General features: G+C 37.4%; 1 protein-coding gene across 5 annotated transcripts in view; it reads right to left on the minus strand.

The window, feature by feature from the left end:
* The window catches only part of RRAGB (Ras related GTP binding B), a 41,661-nt gene that overhangs the window by 6,981 nt on the left and 17,401 nt on the right, over positions 1 to 17,279 (minus strand). For 4 of the 5 annotated variants that reach the window (XM_031028504.2, XM_006733586.3, XM_006733587.3 and 1 more), the window contains 2 exons: positions 11,466 to 11,561; positions 9,171 to 9,293 (listed from right to left, as the gene is read on the minus strand). The exons of the other annotated variant lie outside the window; for it this stretch is intronic. In XM_031028504.2, the coding sequence (XP_030884364.1) occupies positions 9,171 to 9,293; positions 11,466 to 11,561 (219 nt within the window). The remainder of the gene's footprint in view (positions 1 to 9,170; positions 9,294 to 11,465; positions 11,562 to 17,279) is intronic. 5 annotated transcript variants of the gene reach the window in all.

The raw sequence follows: 17,279 nt of genomic DNA on the forward strand, positions 1-17,279 counted from the left end.
GGTATTTTGATAGGGATTGCATTAAATGTGTAGATTTCTCTAGGTAGCACAGACATTTTCACAGTATTTGTTCTTCCAATCCATGAGCATGGAACGTTTTTCCATTTCTTTGTGTCTTCCTCAATTTCTTTCATGAGTATTCTATAATTTTCTGAGTACAGATCCTTTGCCTCTTTGGTTAGGTTTATTCCTAGGTATCTTATGGTTTTGGGTGCAATTGTAAATGGGATTGAATCCTGAATTTCTCTTTCTTCTATCTTGTTGTTGGTGTATAGAAATGCCACTGATTTCTGTGGATTTTATATCCTGACACTTTACTGAATTCTTGTATGAGTTCTAGCAGTTTTGGGGTGGAGTCTAGGGTTTTCCACATAAAGTATCATATCATCTGCACAGAGTGAGAGTTTGACTTCTTCTTTGCCGATTCGAATGCCTTTTATTTCTTTTTGTTGTCTGATTGCTGTGGCTAGGACTTCTAATACTATGTTGAAGAGCAGTGGTGATAGTGGACATCCCTGCCCTGTCCCTGACTTTAGGTGAAAAGCTCTCTTTTTCCCCATTGAGAATGATATTTGCTGTTGGTTTATCATAGATGGCTTCTATGATATTGAGGTACGTAGTCTCTATCCCCATACTCTGAAGAGTTTAATCAAGGAAAGATGCTGTACTTTGTCAAATTCTTTTTTTTAACTATTGTGAGGATCATACGGTTTTGTTCTTTCTTTTACTAATGTACTGTATCACATTGATTGATTTCTGATGTTGAACCAACCTTGCAGACCAGGAATAAATCCCACTTGTTTGTGGTGAATAATCATTTTAATGTACTGTTGGATCCTACTGGCTAGTATTTTGGTGAGAATTTTTGCATCCACGTTCATTGGGTATATTGGTTTGTAATTCCCTTTGTTCATGGGGTCTTTCTCTGGTTTTGGGATCAAGGTGATGCTGGCCTCATAAAATGAGTTTGGAAGTTTTCCTTCCATTTCTCTTTTTGGAACAGTTTCAGAAGAGTAGGTATTAATTCTTCTTTAAATGCTCCGTAGAATTCCCCTGGGAAGCCAGCTGGCCCTGGGCTCTTGTTTGTTGGGAGATTTTTGATGACTGCTTCAATTTCCTTACTGGTTATGGGTCTGTTCAGGTTTTCTATTTCTTCCTGATTCAGTTTTGGTAGTTTATACTTCTCTAGGAATATATCCATTTCTTCCAGATTATCTAATTTGCTGGCATATAATTGCTCATAATATGTTCTTATAATTGTTTGTGATCTCTCCTCTTTCATTCATGATTTTATTTATTTGGGTCCTTTCTATTTTCTTTGTGTTAAGTCTGGCCAGGGGTTTATCAATCTTACTAATTCTTTCAAAGAGCAAGTACCTAGTTTTGTTGATCTGTTCTAGTGTTCTTTTGGTTTCTATTTCCTTGATTTCTGCTCTGATCTTTATTATTTCTCTTCTCCTGTTGGGTTTAAACTTCATTTGCTCTTCTTTCTCCAGCTTCTTTAGGTGTAGGGTTAGGTTGTGTATTTGAGACCTCTCTTGTTTCTTGAGAAAGGCTTGTATTGCTATATACTTTCCTCTTAGGACTGCCTTTGCTGCATCCCAAATATTTTGAACAGTTGTGTTTTCATTTTCATTTCTTTCCATGAATTTTTTAAATTCTTCTTTAATTTCCTGGTGGACCCATTCATTCTTTAGTATGATGCTCTTTAGCCTCCATGTATTTGAATTCTTTCCAACTTTCCTCTTGTAATTGAGTTCTAGTTTCAAAGCACTGTGGTCTGAAAATATGCAGGGAATGATCCCAATCTTTTGGTACTGGGTGAGACCTGATTTGTGAGCTAGGATGTGATCTATTCTGGAGAATGTTCCATAGGCACTAGAGAAGAATATGTATTCTGTTGCTTTCGGATGGAATGTTCTGAATATACCTGTGAAGTCCATTTGGTCCAGGGTGTCATTTAAAGCCTTTATTTCCTTGTTGATCTTTTGCTTATATGATCTATCCATTTCAGTGAGGGGTGTGTTAAAGTCCTCTACTATTACTGTATTGTTGTCCATGTGTTTCTGTGACTTTAGTTATTAATTGGCTTATATAATTGGCTACTCTGTTAGGAGCATAGATATTTACAACTGTTAGATCTTCTTTTTGGACAGACCCTTTAAGCAGGATATAGTGTCCTCCCTTATCTATTATACTCTTTGTTTTAAAATCTAATTTGTCTGATATAAGGATTGCCACCCTAGCTTTCTTTTGATATCCCTTAGCATGGTAAATGGTTTTCCATCCCCTCACTTTAAATCTGGAGGTGTCCTTGGGTCTAAAATGAGTCTCTTGCAGGCAGCATATCAATGGTTCTTGTTTTTTTGTATCCAATCTGATACCGTGTGTCTTTTGATTGGGGCATTTGGCCCATTTACACTCAGGGTAACTGTTGAAAGATATGAATTTAGTGCCACTGTATTGATTGTAAGGTGACTGTTACTGTATATTGTCTCTATTCGTTTCTGGTCGACGTTACTTTTAGGCTCTTTGCTTAGAGGATCCTTTTAATATTTCTTGTAGAGCTGATTTTGTGTTTGCAAATTCTTTTTTGTTTGTCCTGGAAGCTTTTTATCTCTCCTTCTATTTTCGGTGACAGCCTAGCTGGATATAGTATTCTTGGCTGCATATTTTTCTCATTTAGTGCTCTGAAGATATCATGCCAGTCCTTTCTGGCCTGCCAGGTCTCTGTGGATAGGTCTACTGCCAATCTAATGTTTCTACCGTATTATGTTACAGATCTCTTGTCCCAAGCTGCTTTCAGGATTTTCTCTGTATCTCTGAGATTTGTAAGTTTTACTATTAGATGTCAGGGTGTTGACCTATTTTTATTGATTTTGAGTGGGGTTCTCTGTGCCTCCTGGATTTTGATGCGTATGTCCTTCCCTAAAATAGGCAAGTTCTCTGCTATTATTTGCTCCAATATACCTTCTGCCCCCCTCTCTTTCTTCTTATTCTGGCATCCCACTTATTCCAATACTATTTCATCTTATGGTATCACTTATCTCTCAAATTCTTCCCTCATGATCCAGTAGTTGCTTATCTTTTTCTCTGCTTCTTTATCGTCCGTTATTTGGTCTTTTATATCACTAATTCTCTCTTCTGCCTCATTTATCCTAGTAGTTAGAGCCTCCATTTTTGATTGCACCTCATTAATAGCCTTTTTGATTTCCACTTGGTTAGCTTTTAGTTCTTTTATTTCTCTAGAAAGGGATTCTCTAGTATCTTCCATTCTTTTTTCAAACCCAGCTAGTATCTTTATAATCGTCATTCTGAACTCTAGTTCTAATATCTTACTAATATCCATATTGATTAGGTCCTTGGCAGTCGGTGCTGCTACTTGTTCGTTTTTTTTTTTCTTCTTCGTTTTTTTGAGGTGAGTTTTTCCATCTTGTCATTTTGTCCAGAGAAGAACAGATGAATGAGAGAACAAAATGTTAACAGGGTAACAATGACCCCAGAAAAATATACACTAAACAAACCAGAAGAGACCAGTAAAACCAGGGAAAAAGAAAGGATAAGAAAACAAACAAAAGAATATGATCAGATTGTGAATAGATTAGAGCCACACACTAGATTTTGGGCTTATTTTGGTTAGAGGAAACTGCCTCTCAAAATTTTAAAGAAAGGAAAACATATATATACAAAAATAAGGGTAAATACGATGAAAGGATGGAATATGACTGTAAAGAGGAAAATTATAAAAGATTTTCTAAAAGGAATTGATAAGTTGGTTGAAGAAAAGAAAAATTAAAGAAAAAAAACAAAAAAAAAAGAGAGGAGAGAATGTGATCAGGCAGGAGACTAGAACAAGCAATACACTAGAGATTTAGGGTATATTTTGGTCTGTTAGAAGAAACTGTATCCCAAAATTTTAAAGAGAGAAAAACATATATATACAAAAAATGTTAACTACAATGAAGGGATAGAATATGACTCTAAAATGAAAATTAAAAAAGATTTTAAAAGAGGATAATAGTAAGATGTTTGAAAAAGGGAAAAAAAATTTAAAAAAAATAGAAAAAGAAAAAATTAAAGAAAAGTAAAAAAATGAACTTTGAAAGACTAAAGAATCATGGGGAAAAAAGCCATGAATTCTATGTGCTGTATTCCGCTAGTGCTGGAGTTCTGCAGTTCTCATTGATCGGTAAACTTGGTCTTGGCTGGCTCTTCTTGTTGATCTTCTGGGGGAGGGGCCTGTTGGAGTGATTCTCAAATGTCTTTGCCCAAGGCGGAATTGCACCACCTTTGTCAAGGGCCAGGCTAGGTATTCTGCTCAGGTTTGTTCTGTGTAGCTTTTGTTACCTGCAAGCTTTCTGTACAGCTTTGGGGGATGAGAATGAAAATGGTGGCCTCCCAATCTCCACAAGGAGGAGCCAAGAACTTAGGGCCCCACTCCTCAGTGAGCCCGCAGAAAAAAGCAGTCAAACAGTCCTGTCTCCCCAGTCTCCAGATGCACTCCATGCTCACCCGGCCTGTGACCGAGTATTTCTATCTCTGGAACACGACCCCATTTGGAGTCTCCAAACCTAGCAGATTCCTGTGTTGCATTTCCATGCCACTCCTCCCAAGGGAGGAAGGGGAGTCTCCTCGGCTCTGTCGCTTGTTGGGTCCCTGCTCGAAGAGTAGTGGCCCAACTGTGCTGTGAATCATGGTTTATGGCAACCCTGAGCTGAGAGCCCACTCTTCAGCTCCATCTTTGCAGCCGGCTTCCCTGCTCCAATACCTGGGAGCTCTGCTGCACTCAGACACCCCCGGTCTTTTGTGACCCCAAGGGTCCTGAGACCACACTGTCCCAGCAAGGGTTCCACCCCCCGCTTAGCCACTGGAGCGACATCCCTCAGCGGAGCAGACTTCTAAAAGTTCTGATTTTGTGCTCCACTTCTCTATCACTTGCTGTCAGCCCACTGAGGGAGGCTCCCTCCCCCCGCGGTCTATCTTCCCAAATATCACCTCAGATTCACTTCTCCACACATCCTACCTTCCATAAAGTGGTCGCTTTTCTGTTCATAGAGTTGCTGCTATTCTTTTCTTCGATCTTCTGTTGAGTTTGTAGGTGTTCAGAATAGTTTGAGACCTATCTAGCTGAATTCCTGGGACCAGATGAAATTTAGGTTTCCTACTCCTCCACCATCTTGCTCCTTCCCCTCAACAAAGTAGGTTTACAGAAAACATACCTCAACATAATAAAGGCCATATCATCCTTAATGTGGAAAAACAGAGCTTTCCCGCGAAGTCAGGATTAAGAAAAGGATGTCCACTCACACTTTTATTCAAGATAGCACTGGAAGTCCTAGCCACAGCAATCAGACAGCAAAAAGAAAAAAAAACGCATCCATATTGGTAAAGACGACGTAAAACATTGATGACTGGCAGAGGACAGGATACTATATACAGATAACCCGAGAGACTGCACCAAAAAACTGCTAGAACTGATAAATTCATTAAAGTCACAGGATTCAAAATCAGTGTACAGAAATCTCTTCCACATCTATATACCAATAATGAAGCAGCAAAAAGAGAAATTACAAAAGCCCCACATGGGCATTTACAATTGCAACAAAAATATGAAGAGGGCGCCTGGGTGGCTCAGATGGTTAAGCGTCTACCTTCAGCTCAGGTCATGATCCCAGGGACCTGGGATTAAGCCCCACACTGGGCTCCTGGCTCAGCGGGGAGCCTGATTCTCCCTCTCCCTCTGCCTCTCTCCCTGCTCATGCTCTATCTGTGTCTCAAATGAACAAATAAAATCTTAAAAAAAAAAAAAATATGAAGATACCTAGGAATAAACCTACCAAAGAGGTGAAAGACCTGTACCATAAAAACAATGAAACACTGATAAGATAAATTGAAGAGGACACAAAGAAATGGAAAAACACTGCATGCTCACAGACTGGAAAAGCAAATATTGTTAAAATGTCCATACTACCCAAAGCAATCTACACATTTAATGAAATCCCTATCAACATACCAACAGAATTTTTCATGGAACTAGAAGAAACAATTTTAATATTTGCATGGAACCATAAAAGACCCTGAGTAGACAAAGTAATCTTAAAAAGAAAAGCAATGCTGGAGGCATCACAATTCTGGACTTCAAGTTACACTATAATGCTATAGTGATCAAAATAGTATGGTAATGGCACAAAAACAGACACAAAGAGCAATAGAACAGAATAGAAAATCCAGGAATAAATCCACAATTATATGGTCAATTAATCTTTGACAAAGGAGGAAAAAACATATAATGGGAAAAAGACAGTCTCTTCAACAGATGGTATTGGGAAAACTGGACAGCAACATGCAGAAGAATGAAACTGAACCACTTTTGTACACCATACACAAAATGATGAAAGACCTAAATGTGAGACCTGTAACCATAAAAATTATAGAAGAGAACACAAGCAGTAACTTCCTTGACATTGGTCACACAATCCTGTTGCTAGATATATCTCCTGAAGCAAGGGAAACAAAAGCAAAAATAAACTACTGGGAGTACATCAAAATTAAAAGCTTCTGCACAGCAAAGGAAACAATCAACAAAACTAAAAGGCAACCTATGGAATGGGAGAAGATATTCACAAATGACATAATCTGATAAAGGATTAACAGCCCCAAAATATAAAGACTTATATAACTCAACACCCAAAAAATGAATAATCCAGTTAAAAAATGGGCAGACGACATGAACAAACATTTCTCCAAAGACATACAGATGGGCAACAGACACATGAAAAGATGCTCAACATCATTCATCATCAGTAAAATACAAATCAAAACTACAATGAGATATCACCTCACACCTGTTAGAATGCCTAAAATGAACAACACAAGAAACAACAGGTGTTGGTGAGGATGTGGAGAAAAAGAACTTTCCTGCACTGTTGGTGGGAATGCAAACTGGTGCAGCCACTCTGGAAAACAGTATTGAGGTTCCTCAAAAAGTTAAAAATAGAACTACCTTATGATCTAGGAATCGCACTACTGGGTATTTATCCAAATAATACAAGAACACACCCACCCCTAAATTTATAGCAGCATTATTTACAATAGCTAAGATACAGAAGCAGCCCAAGTGTTCATTAACTGATGAATGGATAATAAGATCACACACACACACACACACACACACACACACACAGAATATTACTCAGCCAGAAAAAAGAATAAAATCTTGCCATTTGTAATGGATGGAGTTGGAGAGTACTATACTGAGCAAAATAAGTCAATCAGAGAAAGACAAATACCATATGATTTTACTCATATGTGGAATTTAAGAAACAAAACACACAAGCAAAGGGAAAAAATAAGAGTGACAAATCAAGACTTTTAATTATAGAGAACAAATTGATGGTTACTAGAGGGCAGATGGGTGGGGGGATGGATTCAACAGATGATGGCAATTAAGGAGTGCAGTTGTGGTGATGAGCACAGTGTGATGTATGGAATTGTTGAATCACTATACTGTATACCTGAAACTAATATAACATGTATGTTAACTGGAATTAAACATTTAAAAAATTATAAATAAAATAAGCATAAACAACAACAAAAATCTTAACTAAAGGATTCCCATCTCTGAGGATTTACTATTTATAAATGAACTTATTCATAATGGACACCCATATTAGCTAAAAATATTTCCCCTAATACTTTCAGATTTTAATAAAACCATGTATTTCCTACAGGCTGAATATTCAGATATAAAGTTTCTAGTAGGAAGCAAAAGTTGAGTTGCTCACCAGAAGAAAATTCACAGGACAATTTACTGAAACCATGTGAAACTTTCAAAAGGTAATTCCTAGACCAATGGTGGAACAGGTTCTCCTTGCTTGACTTCAACCCCCTCAGTGAAAATGGTCCATCACAACTAATCTTGGTCTTCAAGAGAAACCAGGGCCACCTGTTACTGTTAGTGAGGAATAGGGAGCTTATATTAGGTTAACCTCTATGATCATCTGGTGGATAAGGCAGGATAATACGACTGAAAGCAGGATTCTGCCATGTCGTGCACACCAAGATGATCAGAATAGCTCACTTGTTTGTTGCTTTTTACATTATCAGCAAAAGAGGACGCAGGATAGTATAATTGTAAGGAAGTGACCCCTCCAGTGGGCTGAGGCAGAAAGACACTTTAGTTAGGACTCCTTGCCACAGCTGTACCACTTAGAAGGAAGTCGACTCACAAACATGGCTACAGTTACAAATGTTTCCACAAAGGAAGGAGTAAAAATAACAGTCTGCATTCTCTGCCCTCTGTTTTAACAGCAAAAGGAACCAACATTTAATAGTTTGCCAACTACATGTTAAGCTTTGCATTAGGGCTTAACATTACATTGTCTCATTTTAACCCACACAATAAACTTATGATATAGATATATTATCTCCATTTTATAGAAGGGGAATCAAGCTCAGAGAGATTTAGAAATGTGTTTTAAAATCACGAGGCAATCAATCAATCAATCAAATCACCAGGCATTGGTAAAGCTCAGAAATAAATTATTTACTGTGAATTGCTCTTAGAGTTATATTTATTAAACTGATCAGCAATTACTTATGCAGTGCTTTGTGACATCTCAAATTAGTTTGTTATTGTTCTTTAAAATTTTACTTATAAATATATTATTGCATCCCCCTCAGGGCCATATACACAGTAGGCTCTATAGTTAAGCTGAATTTATGTAAGAAAAATAAAAATACCAACGTGCCTCTTTCCCCTTCCACCTCTCTGTCTGAATTCTTAGTTATGTCACTGAGATGACCATTACAGGTCTCCCATGTTAAAAGTCTTCAAATCAGTCTTTTGGAGAAAGGAGTGGGATGAGAATTTTCTCAAAAGGAAAATACCCCTCATTTCACAATAAAAATCAATAGGAAATTAGGAATCCTTTAACACAAATGAATTATTAGCAATATTGTAAAAATATGTTTTACTAACTACTAAAGAGTTACACACCAAAGAACTTCTTTCATGTCCCTTGCTAACACTACTTTGTAAATAAGGTTATACATGCTGATGTAATGAGAAGAGGGAAAAAAGGTTCTTCCTGAAAGTAGCAACATGTTCTCTGTTGCTGGACAGAAGAAGGTTAAGTGTAAAGTACATCTGCAGAGCAGAAATTTCTCACCAGAAAAGTAGCTCTTTCAAACAAAAGCACTTCATCAGCCTCAATAATTTCAGCAAAATTCCTTAGGTTCATTTCCAGCTGCTGAACATTGGGAATCAACTGATAAACAATGCTGGACCAAGCCTAACAGAACAGAAGTACAGTGTAATATTACTAACAGGTAGCCAGTCCCAGACCTTTGCAAATGAGTAAGTACACTACAACATATCGACAGCAAAATATGGTAATAGTTGAGTCCCAAACAAATACTGGTAACAAATATGATATAACACAAATAAAATGAGAAAATGAAGCTAATATTTGATTTTTATCTTCCAGTTGGAATTTTTTTAAGTTTCAAACACATAAAATGCTGGAGAAACTTCTTTCCATTGATAATTAAAAAAATAATAATTTAATTCCACATCTGCCTTAGGAATAATTGAAAACTCTGATTTACTGGGCTAAATAAAAAGTTTCTAATCCAGCCATTCAACAAATATTTAAGTCCCATAATGCAGACTGCTCTAAAGATCAGAACTTAATAATGCTGTATTTAACATAAATCTAAGAATCAATTTTCTAAAAATATTAGAGTCACATGGAAAAATGGCCCCTCCCCTCAACGGGATAACATACAAAAGAAATTACAAGAGAAATTAGTGGCATTATCATTCCAAAAGGCTTATTGTCAGCTATATAAATTATTGATCCAATTGAATTAAAAATGGTCCATTGGTGTGTTTCCCTACATAGACTTCATCCAGAGAAGTATGACTTATGTAAGGAGTTGGAATTAACCATACCCTCCCTCTAGTCTCTTAAGGCTCTTTTATTTGCATTTCCATTGTAATAATTTCTTCCAATTTGTCTAGTAAGCTGTACAATGTTCTTCTCTCCCCTACTAGAGGGCAGGAACCTGGTCTTAGTCATTTGTGTGTCCAAAAACATCAAGCAGATATGCAATGAGTGCTTGCAGAATAAAACAATATAAAAATTTAAGTCAGCTCTATGCAACATTGATGTAAGAGATAGTAGTGCTATGTCTCTGTTCCAATTAGTTTTATTACTTAAGCATGGGGGTTCAGGTTCCAAGTTCCCAGGTCGGTGTTAATGTCACTGCTGAATTTACCTTGGAGAAGGCACCAAAGCTAACCACAGCAGAGACATTGTCACTCACAGCAGTGTTGTGATTAGCCAATTGTCTTTGGTCGTGTTATGTATTGCCATCCTTCACACCGCAGTTGGTTCTTATCAGTGCGTCATGTCCATCCTTATTCACGGTTACCTGTTCTATGGGAATAAGGCTTTGAGAGAAATTCGGCCCAAATTAATCTAGAGCAGTATTTCCTAGACAGGTATCTCAAAATGATCTGTTATTAGAGTGAGGCTGGGTCAACATAATATTGGGAAAAAATGAATTAGTTTAAAAAATAAATCAATGGCTATTTTTAATGTCCATTGGTTTTTCTCCTTGGCAAATCAGGTTTCTGTGCTTCTCTGGTTGTAGATACTTGTCAGATGCAGTTGATACTGAGGCTGTTGCTACCAATGACAGAGAAGGATGCTTTCCCATCCAGAGTCAGACTTGTCAATGTATACTAGCAGCAGTCTGAAGGAAAGGTCTGACCACGAAAGGACCCCAAAGAAGCCAGTCTTTCAAATCACTAGATCTCGTAGGAGAAAGAGAGGAAGCAGGATAAGGAGCCTATGTGCTAATAAGGTAATTTCAGCTTAGTTCATAACACAGCTACTGTTGTAACCTCTACAACTACTGCAAGCAGTATGGTATTCATTCCAGCAATGGAAACAATCCTGGTTGAAAGAATGCTAGTCCCCAGTTTGGCATGAAAGTTGAAGCTACCATATTCTAGGCATAAAGTATCTCATTATAAGACTCCCTTCTCCAATCTCTTCCCTAAATGTTGTTATTCTAATGTCATCCAAACCGGGGCAGACTAGTTTATATCCTGAAGAGGTACCTGAATATTAGATACAGCTCCAATCAGCATTGAGACCACAACAGGTCACAATGGATGATGGTCAGTGAAACCTCTGCTGTCACAAACATCAGTATCAAATTAATCATCATAAAACTGGCTAATTCAGTGTGACTTGGTAGGTATCTCAACACAATTTAAGATCAAAACCAAAATCTCTTAAGGTTAAGTTTGATATTTTTCAATTTATTGTAGATTTTTTCTTTTTTTAATTCAACACATCTAAATGGGTATGACAGTTTAAAATCTTTTGACAATACCCTTTTAGCTTTTTCTCATGTTCTTAAAATAAGGGAGCTCAGGGAAACATACACACCTTATAAAGAGTTTCATCCCAGATAGATGTTCGGAAACAAGAACATTCCAATGGGCGAGACAAACGCCTCAGATCTTCTTCTCGCTCTTTAAAAATCTAAATTAAAAAGTCCACATATAGATCAGCATATAACAGTCTTCTCTTTCATTGCAAAATCTGAGATGTAATTATTTCAGTGTATTTTAAACAGGAAAATTTCCTCTTTCCTCAGAGGAATTTTTCAGTGTGTGTATTACTTCATGAACTAGGATGGCAGAAATTATTTCAGGTCAGGTCTAAAAGTACAACAGCTACTAGAATTCTTCAGGCCTCTGCTGCTTGTGCCGAGTACTCAATGAGAGCACTGTGTTGGGGAAAAAAAATTACCATACAGAGGAATGTTAATAAAATATATCTAACATTCCAAATCACCTAATCTGTGTCATTTTTAGATAGTGATATTGTAAATTAAAATACTTTAACGTTTGTAGATATCTTTTGCACAAATATATGCATACACTCATATATATTATTTCTGAATGGACAATATTTATTTGGCTATATAGATATAACCCCCCCCCCCACACACACAAATATCTATCTTGTACATATCTATGTACATATACCCACATACACATTAAAGAATATCTACCTAATATATACAAATATATATCTACAGATATTTTCCATGACTAGGTGGATTTGTAGTGAGCCTGTGTACACACTGTGATAGTTAACTGTATGTACCAACATGGCTAGGCCACAGTACCCAGACACCAGTTTAGATTTTACTGTGAAGTGTTTTTAAATGAGATTAATATTTATGTCAGCAGACTAAAGCACATTCCCCTCCATAATGTGGGTTGGCTTTATGCAATTAGTTGAAGGTCTTAAGAGAAAAAGTCTGCTATCCCATAGGAAGGAGGAATTCTGCCTCCAGCCTGACTTCTAACTTGTGATACAACAATTACTCTTTCCTGGGTCTCCAGCCTACCAGCCTGCCCTGCAGATTTGGACTTGCCAGTCTCAATAACTGTATAAGTCAACTCTTTAAAAATCAATCAATCAACCAATCAATCAGTCAATCCCTCTCTTTCCACCCACACACACACTTATTGGTTCTGTTTATCTGGAGAACCCACACATACAGAGGGAAATATCTATCTTGAAATTGATATTTAGGGAAGCACTTTGCACTTTGACTTCAAGACTTGAAAGTTTTAATCTTTAATGAAATGGAGTATACTTCTATTAATTAAGCTTAGAATCCCCACAAAGAACATTAATATATTTTGAGGATATATTATATAATACATATAATTATATAATATATATATTATATAAGCATGTAAGAAACAATAAGTTGATTAATAAATAATGAAAAGTAATTTAAAAAATCCATAAGGACCTCGTTTGTTGGAATGCTGTTTTTTTATTGCAAATTGGGCCAGGGAATGAAATGATTTTTAAAGGAAACAGAACAGAAAAGAAAACAACAGCAAGAATAACAATAACACAGCCCTCACAATCTCAAGACTCAACCTACATACAGGTTTTTCTGCTGAATTAAATGGAATAAATACTTAGTGAGAAAAAGAGAGGGAGAAGGAAAAAAGACTAGATACTCAAAAGTAGTTTTCAGAGTCAAATACAGAATCCTGTCAAGTCATTTGTGAAAGCCTGTAAGCTTACTTAGAAACACCAAAACATGCCCAAACACTGAAAACACTAGAGGCAATCTTGTAACTAGTTATAGAAAAAAAGTATTTCTGACCACAGTTGTTACCAAAAAAATCCTTTAAATAGAGGGTATCCTTAGACTCCTAGGCTCCAACCCAAAAAGGAACTGAATTCTTCTACATCACCAAAATATTCTAAAACTGCTTTTCTTACCATTATCCTTAGAGGATCTCTTTCAGCTTAGACTTTAAAATCAAATCCTCTTATTTTATACAGTATAAACTAAAGCTGGACTTACTTGCCAGTCCTGGGGTCTCATAGCTAGCTAGGAGTCTGCTCTTTCTACTGTGTCTTCTTTGGTTTAAATTTATGTGTACTAATCCCCATGCTAGAAAAGAAGGCAAAGATACCATACATTGCAATTAAAAGGGACTTGGCATTGAGCTTAACACAGTGTGATTGCACTTCCATTGGAGCATACATGTTTCCTAAATCAACCCAGTGATAGCTATAATCTTTCTTCATCTCACCCCTGGTGGGTCTTCTAGCCTGGACAATAACTACTTATTCTGAAGGACAATAAAACAGGGGCAGGAAACATAAAGATATATAAAGGAGAATGTAAATGGGGAAGATGGTGGAGTAGGAGGATACTAAGCTCATCTTGTCCCACAGACATGCATATATAACAGCCACATCAGTGCTACCAACCCAGAAAATGACCCAAAGACTGGCAAAACAGACTTTCCACAGCTAATCATAGAAAGGAGAATACACTGAAAAGGGTGGGAGGGGCAGAGATGTGGAGAACCAAACTCTCAGCCAGACTAACCACAAATGGGAAGGATACTACAAGAATGAAGAAGGAAGAGGAGCAGACCCCACACTAGGCACCCCAGACCTGGGTGCACTAGATGCACTAGGAAGATGAGTCCCCATATAACATTTGGCTTTGAAAACAAGCAGGGCTTAACTTTTTGAGCTTTTATAATCAGGGAGCTTAACTTCATGTACTTGAAAATCAGCTGGCTCAGCTCTGGGAGAGCTAGAAGGCAATAGGGAACTAAGTCTTCATCCTCAAAGAACCAGCATACCAAACATCTCCACTGAGATACAGCATAGAAGCAGCAGTGTGAAAAGTGCCTAGGGTACACATGAAAGAGATTTATTTACTAATCTCAGAACACATGAAAGAGGGCAAGAGATCTTTAGGAGACTTCTTCAAGAACAAAAGAACTGGTGGGAACCATTTCTCTCTGCACCCCCAGCCGAGATAGCTGGACACTTGCAGAAAACACCACAAACACTCTCCACTTTCCTTGCTAACACTATGTACCTCACCACCACAATCTCCTGCAGATCCATCCTATCGAACCTGCTCCACACAGCAGGAGTCCCTTGAAAGCAGGTCCTGCATGTCTCATCCTGCAAGGAGCCCTGGCAGGGGCCAGCACCCTTCAACGTTACTCCTGTCTCGGGGAGAAGGGAAGATAACAATAAACACAGCCCCAGCAGCCAAACCTTATAACTGGTAGTACAAAGAGAGTGCCCTGTCAAACAGTACATCTGCAGCCCCTGCAGGAATCTGGCCTGACTCCTGGCCCTACACACCAACAAAAACCTCTCAGGGAACAAGGCAGGGAGAGCACCCTGCAGTTTGGCGCTACTGTAGCTCCTGCAAATGTGCTGAGGGCAGGCATCTGGTCTGACTGTTGAAACCATCCAATGATAAGTCCACAGCAGCCTCAGACTGACCCCCAACAGGACAGGGACCAAATCCTACCCAGTGTGTGCACAACAGGCAAAGCGGGCCATTGTAGCATACTGATCTGAAGGCAAACACAGCTCAAACAAAAGAGTAGGGTGCACACAATCCACAGGTTCTGTTAAACAGGTGACATTGTGCTACAAGCCACAACAGGACCTTTTCTTCATTAGGCCATTACTTTCAATATCAGGAGACGTAACCAATATTCCTAATACATAGAAACAAACACAGAAAATTAGATAAAATGAGGAGACAGGAATATGTCCCAAATGAAAAAAAAAAAAAAAACAGGACAAAACAACAGCAAAACAGCTAAATGAAATGATGATAAGCAACATGTGTGATAAAGAACTCAAAGTAATGGTCATAAAGATACTCACTGGATTTCAGAAAAAAGTGGAGGATCTCAGTGAGACCCTCAACAAAGAGAAAGAAAAGCAAATAAGAAATGAAGAACTCAATAATTGAAATTAAAAATACACAAGAGGGAATCAATAGATTAGAGGAGGCAGAAGAATGGATCAGATAGCTGGAAGACAGAGTAGTTAATAGAAAGCAACCAAACTAAACAGCAAACAAACAAAAAAAAGAAGAATAAAAAAATAAGAATAGGTTGAGGAAACTCAGTAACATAATCAAGTGTAATAACACTTATATTATAGGGATTCCAGAAGAGAGGAGGAGGCAGAAAATTTATTTGTAGAAATAATAGCTGAAAAATTCCCTAATCTGGAGAAAGAAACAGATATCCAGATCCAGGAGGCACAGAGAGCACCCAAAAAAATCAACCTGAGGAAGTCCACACCAAGACACGTAAAAATTAAAATGGCAAAAAGTAGTGATAAAGAGAGAATTTTAAAAGCAGCATGAGAAAGTTAGACACAAAGGAAATCCCATAAGGATATCCACTGTTTTTTCAGCAGAAACTTGGCAGACCAGAAGACAGTGGCAGGACATATTCAAAGTACTAAAAGGAAAAAAATCTACAACCAAGAATACTTTATCCAGCAAGGCTATCATTTAGAATAGAAGAAGAGATAGAGTTTCCTAGACAAACAAAAGTTAAAGGAGTTCACCACCACTAAACCAGCCTTACAATAAAAGTTAAAGAGAATTCTTTGAGGGGAAAGAAAAGGCCATAATCAGGAGAAAGAAAATTATGAAAGGAAAACATTTCATAGGTAAATAAAAACATAATGAGTGTAGTAGACTAATCACAAAACCAGTATGGAGGTTAAACACAAAAGGAATAAAATCAATTATATCTATAAAAATCAGTCTATGGATTCACAAAATAAAAAGATACAAATTATGACATCATATATATAAAACGTTGGAGAGGAGTAAAAATTTAGTACTTTTAGAATGGGTTCAAATAATATAGACTGCTATATGCATCAGATGTTATACATGAGCTTAATGGTAACCACAAATCAAAAACCTGTAATAGATAACCAAGAAAAAAAGGAGAAAGGAATCCAATCATATCATTACAGAAAGCCATCAAACCATAAAGGAAGAGAGCAAGAGAAGAAAAAAAAAACCACAGGAAAAGTAGAAAAACTGTAAAACAAATAACAAAATGACATTAAGTACGTATCTATCAATAATTACATTGAATTTAAATGGATTAATGCTCCAATCAAAAGACACAGGGTGACTGAATGTATAAAAAGGAAGACCCATCCATATGCTGCCTACAAGAGACTCACTTCACACCTCAAGACACATGCAGGTTGAACATGAAGGGATGGAAAAACATTTACCATGCAAATGGAAGTGAAAACAAAGATGGAACAGAAATGCTTATATAAGACAAAATAGACTTTAAAACAAACACTGTAACAAGAGACAACTAAGCACACTACATGATGATAAAGGGAACGATCCAATAAGAGGATAGAACAATTATAAATATGCACTCAAGATGGGAGTACCTAAATACACAGAGAAACATAAACACAGGGGTGCCTGCGTAGCTCAGTGGGGTGAGTGTCCAACTCTTGGTTTCAGCTCAGGTCATGATCTCAGGGTTGTGAGATCGAGCCCTGTGCTCAGGCTCCACATAGAGTCTGCTTGGGATTCTCTCTCTCCCTCTCCCTCTGCACCCCCCCCCAACCCACTCACGCTCTTGCTCTCTCTTTAAAAAAAAAAAAGAAACAAAAGAAATATAAACACATAAAACATAAAGACAAGCATTGAGAGTAACAAAATAATAGTAGGGGACTTTAACATCCCCACTTACATCAATGGATAGATAATCCAGACATAAAATCACCAAAAAACAGTGGACACTGGACCAGATATAACTAACATATATTCAGAACATTCCATCCCCAAACAGCAGAATACACTCTTTTAAAGTGCACATGGAACATTTTCCAGAA

The sequence above is a fragment of the Leptonychotes weddellii genome, chromosome X, assembly GCF_054177405.1.
Source record: "Leptonychotes weddellii isolate Sample4059 chromosome X, ASM5417740v2, whole genome shotgun sequence".
Lineage (NCBI taxonomy): Eukaryota > Metazoa > Chordata > Mammalia > Carnivora > Phocidae > Leptonychotes > Leptonychotes weddellii.